At 63.1% G+C, this 18,208-nt stretch overlaps 1 protein-coding gene across 1 annotated transcript in view; it reads right to left on the bottom strand.

Moving 5' to 3' along the window:
- BCR (BCR activator of RhoGEF and GTPase) overlaps nucleotides 1-17,990 on the bottom strand; it is an 86,833-nt gene extending 68,843 nt beyond the window's left edge. Inside the window, exon 1 of the mRNA XM_040251201.1 lies at nucleotides 17,202-17,990. Within this exon, the coding sequence (XP_040107135.1) occupies nucleotides 17,202-17,895 (694 nt within the window). The 5' untranslated portion in view covers nucleotides 17,896-17,990. The remainder of the gene's footprint in view (nucleotides 1-17,201) is intronic.
- Between the last annotated feature and the right edge of the window lie 218 nt (nucleotides 17,991-18,208).

Here is an 18,208-nt window from a genome sequence, read left to right on the forward strand (position 1 = left end):
GCAACCTCCGAGCTTTCGGCACTCAGCACCCGCACGGGTTACGGCTGTCCACAGGCCCGTCCCGCCGTCTGCCGAGAGCCGCCATGTTACATCTCCTTTTTACCTTCCAGGGTTGGAGTCTCCGCCTCCCACTCAGGCTGGAGACGGCCCGTCTTAAGCTTGCCCAGGCCCTCACTGAGCCGGAGAGGCGGGCAGGCTCCTTTCCTCCAGCAAATGTTAACTGAGCACCTACTATGCACCCCGAGTCGCTCTGGCGCCCAGGCTCTCCCGGGGGGGGAGGGGCCATCCCCACAGAGGGCAGCAGATGTCTGCCGTGTCCACCGGGGGGGGCAGGCCCGTCATTTCATGTCGGCGTTTCGGTTTGTACGAAGGCGAGCCAGTCGAGGATGCGAGGTCCTCGTGAGCAAGGAGGAGTCCAGCATTGGTGGCCAAAGCGAGTCTGCTTCACTGCTGAGGCGGCTGGAGCCAGGGGGCGACAGGAGGTGATGGGAGCCCATGAGGGTGGGCATCCCGCCCTGCCTGGTGGGGAGGGGAGGGCCAGGGAACTGGCAGGGCCCGAAGGTCAGACCGGAGCTGGGGGCGGGCGAGTGGGGGGCCCGTGGGGTCCTGAAGGCCTGGGCGCACAGGGACAGAGTCCAGTGAGCCCAGAGCGCCAGGAGCGGGGCAGGCCCCCACGCAACTCGGGAGGAAGCGCCCTGCTCAGAGGGGCCGGGGCTGGGCTCTCCGTCCGGCAGGCTCCGGGTGTCCGGGCTGCACCCGCCCCAGCTGGCGGCCGGCTGGGCTGCGTGGGAACGCCCTTCCTCCCTACAGCCAAGCATCCCACGTGGAGGTGGAGTGCGGTTTCCCGTGTAGTTATTTGCTTAACTTTTAATTCTGAAACAATTTCAAACTCACAGGAAAAAAACCCGTGAGCAGAGTACAAACAGCCCTGTGTTTAGGACAGCGATGACCTAGAGAAGGGAGCCCGGAGGACAGCCGGCCAGACGGCGCTGTCCTCAGACGCCAGGCGCCCGCGACGCCCGCCCCCCAGGCAAGCACGCTCGGGCCCACGCCTGCCACCGGGGGTGGCCGACCCACGCCTCCCACGGCCCAGGCCCCTGTGCGATCCATGCACCCTCTGCGCAGCCGACACGGCACCACGGAGCCCGAGGGCGGCCACGGGCTTTCCTCCCAGAGTCCAGGCCCCAGCCTGCTGCAGCGGCCACGCCTGTTCAGCGAAAAGACCGAAGAGTTGGACCCCCACCCCCATCAGCCTCAAGCCAGGCGCCCCGTGGCTGGCGTGAAGAGAACTTGTATCTTAAACCTATGCCATAAACACAGCAGCAGCGAAACTCTACAGACGACTTGCCCACGTCCTCACCTCGGTGACCATCGCCGAGATTCGTTTCCCCGAGATCCCAGCACTTCCTCCCCTGTGATCACGTCGCGAAAACCCCAGAGAAGGCAGCACCAATGGGTCACCGGGAGTCACACCCGCCGGGCCCACACCCCCTGCAGCAGGGAGCTGCCTGCCCCTCCCGTCAAAAGACAAGCACCCAGTTCCAGTTCTCCACCGCCTTGCAAGCTCCACAGCCCGGACCTCAAGAGGCCTCGCAGGCCCAGCCTGTATCCGCGGACCCCAGCCTCCCGCTGTGTGAAGGCATCCAGGCTGGACTGCGGAACGAGGGGCTGACCACAGGGACCGAGAGGTCCCCACCAGGTGACAGCCGACGGAAGAACTGCCCACCAACATGGATTCAGAAGAGAGAAACCGCTCAGCGTGGGGATGGTTTGTTACACAGCAAAAGGCGACAGATACAAACCCTGAGACGTTCGGCTCTATGCGCCACTCCTTACCCAGGAGCTTGGACCCCACGTCTGCAGAATCTTCACTGTCGCCACGAGCTGATTATATCGCAGTGTCCCGCCAGTTCATGTAACCCCTTTCCTACCACGGGACTAGGTTAGTTTCTTTCCAGCTTTCCACTGTCATGGATACGATGAATCAACTCGTACAATAATACCAAAAGGAAAAGGGAAAAAAAAAAGTCCTATTTCCTTAGGAAAATCTAGGGTGGGATTCCTGGGTCTGAGTTTATAAACACTGCTAATGACTCCTGAACAATGTGGATGCTGAGAACTCAAGAGAAAGGGGCTGGGAGTCAACTAGGCTCTGCAGAAACCAGGCCAGGTCGGCCAGACTTCCTGAAGCTGGCAAAACTCAATGGACTCTGGTTAGTCTAGAAAAGCAGCCAGGTTTCCAGGAAAGGGCAGATGCCCGGAGACTCAGTCTCTGCCTGCTGTCCAGACTCCTGGTTCCTCAGTCCCCTCGCCCATCCCTGTTGGCCGGCTCCCACCCCAACTCCCAACCTGCCGACTGAGGGGCAGGACCCCAGTCCACTCCAGGGCCGGGTTCAGCGCTTGCCGGTGCCGGTGGCAGGAGGGTACCGACCCACCCTGCTCCCCTCAGGAAGCAGAGTGTCAAAAACACACAGGCGTGGGAGTGCCGGCCCACCTCGACACTGGCTTCATCGCTGACTTGCCCAGGTGGCTCACCAGAAAACCACCCCACCACCTCCCAGAGACCTGATCAGAGGTTCGCCACGTCCAGGAGCGCCTGGCTCAAGTTTTCTTGGCAGGCAGAGAAGGTGGCTGGCGACGACCACGGGATGTGCCACCAGAAACATGCCTTTCCAAGGACCCCTGCCTCTCATCAGCCCCCTGCTCCACCCCCAGAGGGCTGCGCCCAGCCCCATCTCTCATCCACAGCCGCCGCGTGGTGCTGGGCACTCCCACAGGGGGACCAGGTCGCAAGGGCTCAAGCGGAAATGCGTTCCAGCCACGCTCACAGCAGCCAAAGCGGGAAACAACCCCCTGATGGACACACGGGTAAGCAAAATGCGGTCTCTCCACACGTCCTTCAGTCCTAAGAAGGAAGGACGTTCTGACGCCTGCCACGGTGTGGACCAACCCTGAAGCCACGATGCTGAGTGAAAAAAGCCGGACACAAAAGGACAAACGTGGCAGGGTCTGTGAGGCACCTGGAGCGGTCAAACCCAGAGACACAAAGTGGAAGCGGGGGGCGCCGGCGCTGTCAGCATTGCTTGGGGACAGAGTTTAGGAGGCAGGTGGGACGTTCTGCAGTCAGAAGGCGGAGACAATCGCAGGGCAATGTGAATGTACGCACTGCTAAGCTGTTACCTAATTCCTCGTCATCATTTTAAATTAAAAAAAAAAAAAGTTTCGTGACCACCAGAAACCTTGCCTTTAACCCCTCACGCACACAGGTTCGGACCCCCCTACACACACAGACCCAGGTTCCGAGCCGGCGCGCCCCTTCACCCCACCCCACGCCTGCTGACAAAGAGCTGAGCAGGTCTGTGTCTCGCCCCGAGGAGGAAGCTGTACCAGGCTCCCTGCCCAGCTGACTTCTCCCTGGAGAAGATGCAGGAGCCCGATCTCCAGGGACGGCCGCCCGGGGCCCATCCCCAGGACAGCACACACCCGGGTCCTCAGTGCTGGTGGGAGGCGGCCGGACTGGGGCGGCCGGACTGGGGCGGGCAGGAGGCTGGGCGGGGCAGGGCCCTGCAACCCTCTTCCGCTCTGTACCGAGGCGCCACCTAAAATGTCATTTGGAAAGAAGGGCTGTGCTCCTAGAACAAAGCAGGCCATGTGCGGGCCCTGCCTGGTGGTCTGGCGGTTAGGACTTTGCCTTCCCACGCCGGGGGGCCGGGGGGGCCGGTGCAGGCTCAATGCCTGGTCCCAGAGGTAGGATCCCACATAGCTCTAGGCCAAAATGCCAAAACATGAAACAGAAGCGATATCGTAACAAGTTCAACGAAAGGCTTTAAAGATGGTCTCCCTGAAAACACAACCCCCCCAACCCTGAACTATCCGATAAAAAAAACACCACTGCTTGGAAACAGGACTCTGGGCGTTTCCAACTCCGATGGGAAACGGCGGCTTCTCAGCTTCCACCATGGCCTCCATAAAACAAGCAGGCCCACACGTCCAGCCGCCCAACGAGGCGGCCGATGTCCTTCCCGCCGTCCATCCCCTCCGCGACGCGCCCCACCAGAAGGGCCGGCTTCCGAGGAGCCAGGCGCACGCGCCGGCAGCAGGCCACGAGCACGTCTTCCCCAGCGCCGCCTCCCGGAGCTCCACGCCAGCCCCCAAGCGCAGGGCCCACACGCCCTCCCAGTTCACACGGGAGACCCTCCTCCTCGGATTCGCAGGCAGAGGCCTCCTGCCCCTTAAACAGGATTGAAGGGGGCATCTCTCCTTCCTCCCTGACTCGATGACGCTAACTGGTGCGTGGCCCTCGGTCACTCCCTCTCTGCGGCTGCCATCGCCGAGCGGGTGCGGGGTGAACACAGTGAGTGGTGACGGGCGTCCCCGGCTCTGCGTCTCTCCAGGAGGGGGGCCCTCCACACCCCTCAGCGCGGGGCCAGAGGGGTCGGTGCACCGCCTCTGGGACGCCCGGGCCCCACCCGGGCAACAGGCAGATAAGCCCACGCGTGAGAGGGTCCCACGGGGGGCCCCCATCCTGCCCAGGATGCCACTGCCCGCAAGAGAGCATCCTGCCACCTCGTGCCTCCCAGCAACGGAGAGAAGCCTCTGCCCTCACGTCATCGCCGAGTCCCTCTGCAGACGCGACGCTGATTTAGGACCCGAGGATCCATCCCGCAGTCTGGGTAAAGCTCGGCGCAAGGAGGCCAGCCTGCAGCTGCTCCGGCCGGAGAGCAGGGGCCTCCACTTTGCTCTTCAAAGGAGGGGATCAGCCAAGACTCGGAGCCATAATCACCCGCCGCATCCGCCAGAACTGGAGCCTATGGGGGCTGGCGGGGGGCGGGGCACGCAGATGCTCAGAGGACGGCACGAACCATGAGCCACGCACGCGAGTCTACACTGCCGCCTTGGCTCTGGAGGCCCCTACCCTCCCAGAGGAAGAACAGAGCCCCCGCTGGAGAGAGCGGCCTCGGGGCACTCACCCCTGAGACACCCACGGCCACAGCCCTGGCCGGCTTCTGGAAGCCGGACCCTGGACAGCGGGCGTCCCTACAAGAGCCAAACGCCGCAGCGGCTCCCAGACACACGGGTCAGCCGTCTAGGCCGAGGGCCACGGGCGGCAGCGGGATCCGTCTTCAGCCTGCCCGGCCGTGCGTCTGCCAAACCTGACCACGGTCAGCCCCCAGCCCGGCCCAGGCTCCACTGGGGACTTTCCTCCTGGGGCTGGCTATTCCAGCAGCCACAGTGACAAAGGGACCCAGCGGCCGGACTCACGGGGGGAGGGGGCCACTGCAGGGCCCGGGCCCCTTGTGGAGGCCACAGGGTCCAGCCTCTTACACGCCGCCCAGCGCCGCCTTGGGGGGCAGGACAGCAGGGGCCCCCCCGTCATGGAGGAGGGGGGCCAGGAAAGGGGCTTGCTGCCTGGTCCCCGGCGGGGAGCGGCCCCCAAACCAGGGAGCAGGGCCCCGGCTCGGGGAGGAGCTGGGGACACGGGACAAGGAGCAGCTCCTCACCCCCGGCCAGGAAGCGGGGCCGCGTCCACCAGCAGCCACAGAACCGCAGGCCTCACTCGTGCGAAAGGTCCAGAAAAGGCCAGTCCACACAGAGAGAGCACGCAGACAAGCTGAGGGTGGGGCGGGGGTGCCGCTGGGGGCTGCGGGGCCGAGGTTGTGGGGTGAGAGCACGCTGGACGCCAGTCCCCTCAGTCGGTGGACCTAGAAAGGCCACGGGACGTGTGCAACGTGGGGACCAGGCGGGACGCAAGGGCCTCGGGAGAGCGGGCAGAGCAGAAGGGCAGGGGAGACGACCGCATCCCGCGCCCGGGACGGGATGAGACGACCTGGTCGGAAACCAAAGAGGCGAAAACAAACATATGCTAAGTACGTGTGGAGAGAACGTTAAGCCAACTTTACCGCAGTGACCGCTATGCAATACATACATGTTACCAAACCGTTAACACTGTGCAACTAAACACGAACAGTGTTAAATGTCCACCGCGTTGCTCTTTAGTCACCAAGCCACGTCAGACTCCTGCCGCCTCACAGACTGTAGCCTGCCAGGCTCCTCTGTCCACGGGGATTCCCCAGGCAAGAAGACGGGCGTGGGTAGCCGTTCCCTTCTCCAGGGGATTGTCCCGAGCCAGGGATCGAACCCAGGTCTCCTGCATTGCAGGCAGATTCTTTACCAGCTGAGCCACACGTAAATTACGCTGGAATAAAAACGAGTAAGGGGCACAGTCCACAGGGTCGTTGAGAGCTGAACACGACTTAGCAGCTGAGCCACCAGCAAAAATGAATAAACAAAGGGCTCCACCAACAAGAGGTCCCTGGAGGAGTCAGAAGCAGACCCTGGAAGGGGTCAGGCCGGGGCACGGGGTGGTGGGCGCTGGTGTTCAGTGGGGCCAGAGCTTCCGTGCGGGAAGATGCAAAGTTCTGGAGGCGGACGGCGGAGCAGATGGCTCAACACAGAATGCCCGATGCCCCCGAGTCATGCGCTCAGAAATCCGAAGATGGTCAGTTTCACGTAGCGTGCATGTCACCACAGCTAAGCAAACAGGCCCCGTGACTCTCCCACAGTCCTAAGTGGCCACGCACCCCGGGACAGGTGGGGTGCTGACATCGCGGCCCAGGCTTCACGCAGCCACAGACCCGCACACCACGTGGACACACGCCGCACGGACTTGCCCGCGGCAGGGAAGGGGCCTGGAGAGCAAGGGCTGCTGTCTCTGCCCTTGTCTGTCTCTGCTGTCTCTGTCACGGATCTGTGGACAGCCACTCCACCACGGCCCGGAAGAACCAAGGAAAGCACCAATGTCCACCCGGGCCGATGTGCGGCGTGTCTGTCCTGCAGGCGGGACACCACCCCATCCAGACAGCTGCTTGCCAACAGGGGTCCTTGAGTCAAGAAGCCAGAGCAAAGGTCAGCACCAGGAGGCGACCTGCTCAGGCCTAGCCAGGCCGGCAGCCACCCAGCGGGGAGGAGTTCTGTGCCGAAGGGGTCCCGGAACCCACAGTGGCCTGTCCTCCATTCAGGCACCGCCGGGGCTTTCTCTGGCTGGGGGCGGGGGGCACACCAGACCTCCCCGCCTTGTCACCAAAGCCCTGCTCCAGCTGTCCCGAGCCCCGCTGCAGAGAGCCAGGCCGCCCCACTTCTCCACCTGGAATAGCCTCAGCCTCCACAGTGGCCTGACACGCTCCTTCTCCGTGGGGTCCATTCAAGACCCAGCCAGGGGGGCCGTCCTCCTCTATGCGAGCTTCCCTGAGCTAACCTGGCGCCCATCTGGTACTGACTCCACTTATCAGTGTCTGTGGGCTCCCCGGGGTCAAGGACTGTGTCGAGGCCTAAGCACAGAGCCTGGACTGCAGCAGTGTTGCATAAACCTCAGATGAACAGATAGCCAGGTGGCTGAGTCACAAAGGGATGGAGGGACAGAGGGTGGATGGAGGGATGAACAGACGGTGCATGGATGGGTGGATGGTGGACGGACGGGTGGAGGGGGCATGGTGGACGGCGTGGCTCGAGTGCAGCTTGGCTTCCCCAGAACATCTGCTACCAAGGAACAGATGAGTGAGACTTGACTCACACATACTTGGAGCTTGAGAAAGATTCAGGATTCCAACATCCTGCTCTCTCAAGGTGAAGGGATTCTCTCTTATAACTGTGATCGATAAGTGACTATTTTCTTAACTTTTTATTAGGGGACATTTCAAGCACAGACGAAACTGTCAGCACAGAATCACATTCTGGTCGCCCCACTTCAACCGCTGTGAACCCAGAGGCAGCCCGGCTCCAGGGGATAGACAGGGAAGCAGGAAGATGGGGGGGTGGGGGAGACAGGAGCTGCTGGCGACCACTGCCCACCCCCGCAACGCTCTGGGGGACGCAGGCCTCCCAGGGACAGGAGGACCAACCCTACCTGCCTCACGGGTTCTGTGAGGAAAGCTCACAGGGCTCCTGAGCTCGGAGGAGGGATACCCACACGCAGCACCGTCATCTTGTTTCGCATCGGCGGCCAGGACCTGGACACACCGCAGCGGGAGATGGCCCGCCAGCAAGGGGGCCTCTCGCCCTCTCCTTTCCGCCCCGAGCCTGTCACACCTCGCTGCCCGACTCGCAGAGGTGGCCTTGGGGCACACACCTTCTCCGACCTGGCCTACAGGACCACACGGCCTACGGGACCACACGGCCTACGGGACCACACGGCCTACACACTCTTGAGTCCTCAGAGGCATTTGACCCGACACCCCAGTAGCATCCTGCTGCCTGAGCAGAGCCATGTAAAGCGGGCAAGAAAAGAAAACTTCCCTTAACACTTGCTTCCCTGAAAAGTGAAAGTGAAGGTCGCCCAGTCAAGTCCGACTCTTTGCGACCCCATGGACTACATGTACAGTCCATGGGATTCTCCAGGCCAGATTACTGGTGTGGGTTGCCGTTCCCTTCTCCAGAGGATCTTCTTGACCCAGGGCTCCTGTGCTGCAGGCGGAGTCTTCACCAGCTCAGCCACCAGGCAAGCCCTGTTTCCCTGAAGCTTCCAACAATTAATAACAGATCAGCCTCCCAGCTATGACCCTAAAGAAACCCATTCCCCCCTTCCACACAGCAACCGTTAAGACCCATGGCTCATGGATTCCACAGGGGGACAGTTCTCGGGCTGCACAGGAGATGTCTCAAGGAGACCTCCAGAAAGCCAGGCTGGCTCGGAGGAGACCAGACATCTGTGCGGAAAGTGCTTTATGAAGACGGGAGGCCTCCGGGAGCTGCCGACGGACAGCAAGAAAACAGGGGTGTTCCCCCATAAACCACCAGGAACTGATGCTGCCAACAAGCTGGGCTGGGAGGCAACGTGCAGTCCCAGAAGGGGATGACCCTCTGGGAGACCCTGAGCAGAAGACCCAGCTGATTCAGTCACCCCCAGACAGCTGACCCACGGAAACTGATACTGATTACAAACTAGAAGGACCTCAGAAACCAGACTCGCCGGGAGTGATGAAGCAGGGGCGGCTGTGTGATTTTCCCAACTATGGCAGAGGCGGTCCTGTGGCAGCCGGGACAAGAGAGGCAGCCTCCAGTCTCCGCCAGGCCCCAAGCCCCGGTTCTGGCTGAGTCCTCGGGCCCAGCGGCACCACTCCGAATAAAAGCTATAGCCTGGACGCATCTGTGGATGCCAGGCAGGACTTGGACAACTAGATGTCACGTGCCACCCTGCTGACCCACAGGAGGCCCCAGTCAGATGAACCCGCAGACCCTCCCCACCTGAAGCCCAGCCCCGCCCGGCCTTCAGAAAGGCCCCCTGGAAGCAGCCGCCAAAGGGGACCACCGAGGGACCATACATGGGTCCTGACGCCCTGGTCCCACCTGGTCTGCACACCCGGAGCCCTGTGGGGACAGCGTGGGCATCAGTGCACCCCGCTGACAAAGGGCGCGCCCCAGGAAAGCCCTGCCTGGCCCTGTGATGTCCAAGGTCTTATTACGGTCATGCCCCGTCACGCTCGCCTTAGAACTCAGTGGACAGAGAGTGACCCTCCTCCCTTAGGGCGGGCTCCGATCCACTCATGGGCTCAGGGAGCCCAGGGCTCTGGGGCCAGGGAGGCGGGAGAGGGATGGGGGAGACAGAAAATGAGGGTGGAGAAACAGCCACGGCCTGCTCTTCTCCCAGAGGTCCTGCTCGCTCTCGGGGAGACCGGAGAGGCACTGGGGCTCTGGCAGCCACGCCCTTCCCGCTGCCCCCAATCAGCCCACTGGGATGGCCCCCCGCCCGCTGCCCGGGGGAGCCGCACTCCAGCCCGGCACCTGGGACGGCCGCCTTTCCCAGGTGGTCGAGTCGCAGCCCGCTGACCTCCCTGCTTCCCTGCTGGGGCTCCTGCACCCAACACCGCACGCGTGGCGGAGACGAGTGGCCGCACCGGGCCCGCAGGCTGGGACAAGCCGGGCGGTGGCGGGCAGGACTGGGATGGGGTCTCCCAGGCCCTTCCCCCGGGGTCTCCTGGGCCCCGCCCCCGGGGTCTCCCGGGCTCCTCCCCCGGGGTCTCCCAGGACCCTCAACCCCGGGGTCTCCCAGGACCCCCACCCCCGGGGTCTCCCAGGACCCCCGCCCCCGGGGTCTCCCAGGAAACCCCCCCCCCCGCAGTCTCCCAGGACCCCCGCCTCCAGGGTCTCACGGGCCCCTCCTCGGGGTCTCCCAGGACCCCCTCCCCAGGGTCTCCCGGGACCCCCGCCCCCGGGGTCTCACGGGCCCCTCCACAGAAGAGTCAGCTCTGCTGCGGGGGAGTTGTGCCACGTGGCTGCTGACAAAGACTGCAGGAGGGCAACCCGCACCGACGAGCACCGTCACAGCCCGGCTGCTTTAGAGCCAAAGGAGACCGGGGTGGGGGGGCCGTCGGGCAGCCCCCTCGACAAGGTGCTGGCCCTCCTGGAGGCTGCCCGGAGGCCTGGGGGTCCTGGATCCAGACCCTCCCCGCCATGCGGCAGGGCCCCGAAGAGACACGTTCACCCTTTCGTGTCCCTAGGGGAGAAAGTGCAAAGCTTTCTGCAGTGGACATTCATGAAGGAGCTACACTTTCCGTTCTGAGATCGGAGCAGACACGAATCCGACTGTTTGCACACGCTAGGCCCAGAGGACAGCAGCAGGGCTCTGAGGCCCGGCTCAGGGATCCCGCGCCTCGGGGCGGACGGGAGACAGCGGCATGGGCCTGGCTGGCCGAGCAGTGCGTCCCCACCCACAGCCACAGCTGCCCCGTGACACTGGGGAGGCGGGGGGGCGAACGTCACCCCATCTCTTCCACCAGGAGCCTGAGGGTACCCTCCAGCCCCTCCTCAGGGGCAATGGGGGGGCAGATGACACGGGTGCCTGGCCCCGAGTGCCCTGGGCGGAGGGAACAGCCCAGCAAATACAGCAGTTGGCTTTCCTTTGAGGCCACAGGGCAGTAAAATACAGACTGTACCTTTCACACCTGGGAACACCGCTGAGCCCAGAAGGACACAGTAGGAGAAACGGAGGGCCCACAGGCTTCTGGGCCCCGGAGCTGCGCCCAACGAGTGAAAAGGCCTGTACCTCCCTTAAAGTCGCTCACCATGGGGCGTTCAATCGACTGACGCCAGGTGCTGAGGGGGCAGCTCTGTGAGACCAGAGACAGGGCCACTGTCCTGGGCACCCAGAACCCCCCCAGGCTGCAAGATGGGGGCATCCTCGCCAGCCGACAGAGTCCAGTCCCTGCACCACAGGCCACACGCCGGGCCTCAGGCACGTCCGGGGCGCCAGCCTGCAGGGTCTGCATTCTTCCCGCAGACCAGGTGGACGTCCGTTCCAGAAGGCTGCCCTTGCTCCACGAAAGAGTGCGTCACATACGCCACCTGCAGAGCAACTCTCTCCCCACCCCCAGCAGACCAGCTGACCTGGCAGCATTCTTTCTCAGGAGCCTGTCGGGCCTGTAAACGTGAACCTTCAAAGGCCCTTCTGACGCCAGCAGAGGCACCATGGGGAGCACCCCCGGGCTGCCCGCCCCGGCCCTCGTGGAAGCGGCAGGGACACGGCCGAGCACCTTGCTCCCTGCAGAGTCCGCGCGCACGGGCGGAGCCTTCTTGGCACCCCTGGGCCGTGTGCTGACCCGGCTTGTGCACACGGCCGAGTGCCTCGGTCACCGCCTCCCAGCCAGGCCCTGCCTGGACCGGCCAGCGGCACGACCCCTCCCCAGCTGGATGGTCGGGGCGGACGGGCGGGCAGCGTCCTCCCGACGCGCCTGTCCTCTCGGGCCTGCTGCCCAGCCTGCCAGCAGAGTCTGAGCTGGGGGCCCCAGAAGGACGGCCGGGTTCAGGGTATCTTGCAGCGGGTGTTTTTTCTTTGCTTCTGTCGTGACTCATCGGGTCCCCCTAACCCTAGCGGAGGGGTCCCTCACTCGGGGCCCACTCTCATGCTCTGGGCAACACTTGCCAGCCGAGCAAAGAGGAAAGAGTGCCCAGAGCCAGGCCCCTGCGCCAACCACGTGATCTTGGGCGGCGGTACGGGTCCCACGCCCCCGCAGAGCCAGCCTGACGGACAACGTATAATTACGATAATAATCGCACTCCAGCTGCTGCACAAGAATGTTCCGAGGGCACATGAAACAGCCTCCTCCAAAGCCAAGTTTTCACTTCCCAGGTTGGGCCTCGCGGTCCCCGCCCGCACCCCAGGCACCAGCCACCACCCCATCCACGCCGGGGATTCGGGAAGCTCTTAGGATTGAGCAAGATGAGCCCCAGCATCAGCGAAGAAGCAGAAATGGCCTCGGAGGTCACCTTCAAAGCCAACAAGCTCCCTTGCTGGGCTACCTGTGCTGTCGGGCCCCCCAAATCAGTGCCAATTATCAGATGCGGGGTCGGGGGACGGTGAGTCCGGTGGGGTCAGAACACGGAGGGCCTGAGCAAGCAGGGTCCTCAGAGACGGCGGGGGGGGGGCGTGGGGTCGCGCTCCACCCGGGACCCCCAGACACCGCGGCAACCGAGGCACAGACGCCACAGCAGGCCTCTGTCTTCAGGACGCGCCACGCGGAAGGAGGAAGCCACACAGACAAAGGACTAACAGGAAAGCGCGGCAAGCGCGCGGCTAAGGGAAGACACGCGGCCGCGGAAGGGCCTCAGCAAGGTTCCGGCGGCCCCGGCGCAGCGGGAGCAGCCTTCCCACAAACCCGCGGATACAGACCCGAGAGGCTTTCCGGGGGGCGGGCGGGGCACTGGGCAGATGCCCGACAAACCCGTCTGCGGGTCCCAACAGGGAGAGGTGGCTGCCGTGGAAAAGGGACCACAGCTGCAAACGGGCATAAACAAGAAAGGCCCGCAGCGCTGTGCTCATCAATTTAAAGGAAAAAAACCCAAGGGACTTCTCTGGTGGGCCAGTGGTTAGACTTGCTTTTTTTTTTTTTTTAACTGCCGTGGACACCCAGGTTCAATCCCTGGTTGGGGAACTAAGATCCTGCAAGCCGCAAGGCCAAAAAAAGGGAAAGAAAAAAAAAAAGAATGGAAGGAAAAGATCTTTTAGCAACGCCAGGGTCCAACCCTAACTTCTCCATGCGGAAAGAAACGCAGCCAGCCCACGGTCTCAGCCTCACCAGGAATTCCTCCTAAAACCCTGGGGTGAGGCTGCTCACGCACCGACTCCCTGCTGTCTGATCAGGGACTCGCTGAGTGCTAGGGACCAACCTGAGTCCCTCCGCCCCCAAAACTCACACACTGAGGCATCTCAGCAAGTGGGAGGCAGGCTTCTCATGAGGTGATTAAGTTCAGGGTCATCAGGGTGGGGCCCTAAGCCAATTAAGCCAATGTGGATTGTGTCCTTATAAGCAGAAGAGGTTTCAGAGACACACAGAGCCATCGGGGTCCACCCTGTGGAAGGGCCTCAAGGGGGGCCCAGCTGCCAGCCAAGGAGAGGTCCCCCAGGAAACCACGCCTGCTGGCACCTTCATGGTGGACTTGCAGACTCCAGGGTCGAAGGGAAATAGATTTCTGCTGCTGAAGGACCCCAGTCCCTGGCAGTTTGCCCCCAGGATGCAAACACACGTGGGTGGTGGAAGTCAAGGAAGTCCCCTGAAGAGGCACGCCCATGAAGGACCAGAGCTGGCGCGTGAAGGGCCAGGGCACGAGCGGCAACATCAAGACCCCACTGAGGGAGACCAGGGAGACCCCGAAGGACAAGCACCCGTGAGTCCACTCACAGGAGGCACAGGGCTCGGAAAAGCCACAGAATACGGCCTGAGAACACTGCGGTGGCGGCCAGGGGCTGGCGGGGAGCGGCGAGTGACCGCACAATGGCGCGGCTTCGGGCCGGAATGACGGGTGCTCTAGAAATAGTGATGGTTGCACAGCAGCCTGAATGCCGCCGAGCCGGACGCGGAAAAAAGAAAACACGTCAGGTTCTGTTGCGCATCTTTTGCCAGGATGGGCTTTCCAGGTGGCTCAGTGGTAGAGAATCGGCCTGCAGGGCAGGAGATGTGGGTTCCATCCCTGGCTCGGGAAGATCCCCCGGAGAAGGAAATGGCGCTCTACTCCAGTCTTCTTGCCTGGAGGGTCCCATGACAGAGGAGCCTGGCGGGCTACAGTCCACGGGGTCACGTGACAGTCAGACACGACTTAAAGACCAGACAACAATGTTTTCTAGGAAAAAGAAAATCCCGTCCCGTGTCACAGAAGTAACTCATTTTAATTAAAGTTACTACTTTTTTTTCCTAGAAAAAAGGAAAAAAAAAAAAATCCAACGTGAACCACAGGAGTTCTAATTCTAGTCGGGGTCCAGAGCCTCAAAGGGCTCCTAGTTTATTAAAATCCTCCACCACCTCCTGAGCCTTCACCTAAAAAGCAGACTCAGTCAAAACTCAGGCCTATTGTCCGGCCTGTCCATTCGCCGTGAACCCGGAACCTTCTAAAACCAGGAGGTGGGCTGGACGACAGGACTCCTGGCCAGGGAGGGGAGGCCACACTGAAGCCGTAACAGGGAGAAATGAGGGGCGCTGAGCCCTGGACCCACACAAATCCACACCTCAGCTCCTTCCTTGGGGAAAGATCCAGAATGCTGCCTTCTGTTCCCAAACCAGAAAGCTATCCTTTCCGAGCCAGAGAACCCTTGTACAAGTCCATCAAGACTCCCCTTCCAGCCTGTTGATCGATGACTTAAATGATCTCGGACTCTGCCTCCGTCCCCGGGAAGGAGGCCGCAGTCAGGCTCAACTTGGAGGTGCCCACAGGCTCTGTCTGGTCTGTGAAGCTGGTGGAGGCCGGGCCAGGCCCAAGACCCTTTTCTGCCCGACAGTTACTCAGACAGGTCATCAGTCCACTCAACAACCCAAGGAAACAACAAAGCCGTGATCACTCTGACGATAACATGTCACCAGGATCCAAAGGGCAAATTCACCGCTTAGTAGAAACAGGAGGAAACAGAGCAGCCGCCGGCTGGAGCCCAGGGAGAAACACAGACCCGCTTACGGCGGACGCGCGGGCTGGGGCACCTCAGGAGGAAAGGCCCTGGCTGAGCGGCCTTTCTCAGGAAGGGGCGGCCAGGGTCCCAGAGAGGAATTTAAGGGACGGGGGTGGGCACAGCCGCCTTCCCACCCTCCCGACCCTGCCCTGGCCTGTGTGAGTTCCCGTCTCCCGCTGCCTTTTTAAGCTCCCAAGCAGGGGCAAGGACCATGCTCCCTCCTTCCACTCAGCTTGCACAGTTGGAGGGGTGGGCTTGCCCACAGCAGGGCTTGCAGCCAGAAGGACCCCGGAACCTACCCAGCCCCATTTCTCAGGGGTGTGAAGGGCAACAGAAAGGACCGGGGGTCTGCGTCCCCGAGGGGCCCAGAGGCGCCTCTGCCTCTTCCTGGTGGTGTCCTTATCTGCAGATGGGGGTCGGGGGTGAGGCCAAGCTCCCGGGGGACACGCGTGTCAGAGCACAGTCACCATTCCAGCTGTTTCCCTCCCTCCCCTCGGACACAGAAGCTTCTGCAGCAGAGAACGAGGTGAGGTCCCCTCCGTCCATGCTGGGACCTTCCCCACTGTCCCACGTCACAGGTGCGGGCCCTGGCCGGGGCATCTAGGGAACACGGGCAAACTGTTGGGAAGGAGACAGATGGCCTGGCCCTGGCGGTCCCGCCTTCGCCTCCAGCCACACGCCTCAGAGAGCCCTGAGAAGCGGGCTGGGCGGGCTCCCAGAGCTGAAACTGCCAGGAGCTTCAAAGCCCAGCAGGAGACACAAGGTGGGACCCTGGAGGGCCTTCAGAGCAGGATTCACCAAGGGCCAAAGGGGCGGGGATGGTCCGTTGTCAAATGACCTCCTCGGCTGGGAGCCTGCGTCACCCTGCGTCACACACAGAGCAGAGGCCGAAGGCAGGCGAGGGGCTGCGAGCTCCGGAGATGGCCTGCAGGGGAGCCCCCCAAACACACCCCCCCCAACGGGGCCCTACTCGCTGGAAACTCCCACCTCCCCCAGCAAGAGAACAGTTTCAGACGACAGGTCTCCGCGAGAAGCTCTCCTTTTCTCAGGGCCAATCCAAGCTGGCTCGCCTGGCCGACAGCTGGCCAGACGGGGCTGGTGCCCGGTGACCACAGGGCAATGCTCCAGAGCCGAGGAGCTGGCCTGCTTACAAAGCGGTCTTCTCCATAGTACCGGCTCCCCCACACACGAGGGGCCTGAGGGATGGACGCTGGGCGCCGCCACAGGTCCCAGCCACAGAGCACGGGCAGAATCAACAACGAGGTGAGCCCAAAACAAACAGGATGGAGCGCGGATGGCAAAGAGGCCCCTTCACAGAGCCAAAAATAGCCTCACTTGCTTCAAGAGGGCTCACCAAGCGCACACGACTCCATCGGCAGAAAAAGAAAAAGTCAGTGGAGCGGAAACCACGTCAGCTCAGCAGGGACCGGGACTCTGAGAGGTTCCCACCCCCCTCACCCCCAACCACCCCAAATCCCTGTCCTGGCTGCCATCACAAACTGCGCCCGGCTCTCGAAACAGTCCCATTAGCCCGGCGCCACGGGGCACCCGTACACAGATGTGCACACGCGTTACACCCATGGTCCCGCGGGTTTAATCTCGGGGCCAAGAGCCGGACCGTGACTCGGAGCGGAACAGAAGCATGGGTAGGCGAGGGGGACGATGGAGCAGGGGTGAGATGCCCAGCAGTGAGGTCTCCGCTGTCCAAACTGGGCCGACCAGCACGGGTGTGGCCCTCCTGCAGCCCCGGATAGAGCTCTTCATACCCGGCTCTTCGGTGGCCTCCCTTCCTCCTGGTTTGTATTTTTCACCTGCTCTGACTTGCACGGGGGCTGCCGGCCAGAGAGCGAACCCGACGCTCCTCCAGCCTAGGAGCAGCTGGCATCCCGTGGGTTCCCCGGACGCGTCGTGGAACTCTCCCAGGGCAGGTGGCGGGGACTGCCCAAAACATGGATCAGTCCCTGCTGAAGTATCCACCCAGAGGGCAGAGGAGACCAAGGCGTCCACGACCCACGGAGCGGAAGCACTCTCAAGAGAAGGCACACGCTCCAGACCCAAAGGAAGGAGCCACCTCCACCATCCTGACGCACCACCCCTCACCCGAATCCCACTCCAGACGCTGGGAATCCGCATTCAGGACGAAAGCAGGGGTGGAATTTTTCAGCTGGGGGAATGGGCCCACCGCTGGCGCTCGAGAACCACTCCACAAAGTACCTACCTGCCCCTGCACCCCCTACCTCTCAGGTGTGCCCACCAGACCGGCAGAGGCACTTACCTGCGTCTGCGTGGAAGGCGCCATCCTGAGGCAGCTTGCTGGACAAGCTGTCCCCATCGCTAGGCCAGATCTGCCCCGTCTTGCGGACGCCCACGATGGTGGCCTCGGACACCACGACGGGCCCCTGGCGGTGCCGCTTCTGGCACTGGGGCGTCGGGGGGCTGCTGTCGAAGGACTGCTGGGAGCTCTGCGAGGGCGAGCGGCTCTTGTCCCGGAAGGGCCGGAAGGCGGTGGGGCTCGGGGACACGCGGCTGGACTGGCCGGAGGAGAAGTCCTCCTCGCTGGACGTGAGGTTCTCGTTGGAGCTGCAGTCCGGCGTGTAGCCGCCCCCGCTATCCTCGAAGCTCCGCGGGGAATAGGACCTCCGCGGCCAGGTAAGGCGCTTCTCCTGCTCCGAGGTGCTCTGGCTGCGCTGCAGAGAGCCCTTGGCTTCCCCTTCCACCATCATGCCCCCGACGTAGGTGCTCTGGTACGGCTGGTACTCCAGGGGCGGCCAGGGGGGCCTGCCGCTGCCGTTGGCGTTGATCAGGTTGTCCTTCAGGAAGCGCGGGTTCAGCTCGACGTCCTCATAGTCGCCGTCGAGGCCACCGCAGCCGCTGCCCTCGGAGGCGCGCCCGCGATACGAGGGCCCGGGGGTGTCTGCGGGGCCCGGCCCGGCGCCCTGCTGCTGCGACTTCTTGCGCTCCATCTGCATGGCCTGGCTGCCCAGGGAGCTGATGCGCTCTGACACGTCTTTGTCGTTGACCTTCACCAGGCCGCGCTCGTGGTGGAACTCGACGTTCACGTAGAAGGGCTTCTCGGCGTCCGCCGCCGCCGCCGCCGCCGGCTGGCCGGGGCCCTTGCGGATCCTCTCGAAGTTGGAGCGCAGCGCCGCCACGCTGGTGGGGGGCCCGCGGTCGTCTCGCTCGGCGGCGGCTGCGGGCCCGGGCCTGCGCGCGGCCGCGGGCCTGGCCTTGCCCGGGGAGCCCTCCCCGTCGGGCCGGGCCTCGGGCTCGTCGGCGGCAGGC

This window comes from Oryx dammah, unplaced genomic scaffold, assembly GCF_014754425.2.
Source record: "Oryx dammah isolate SB20612 unplaced genomic scaffold, SCBI_Odam_1.1 HiC_scaffold_12, whole genome shotgun sequence".
In the NCBI taxonomy this organism is placed as follows: Eukaryota; Metazoa; Chordata; class Mammalia; order Artiodactyla; family Bovidae; genus Oryx; species Oryx dammah.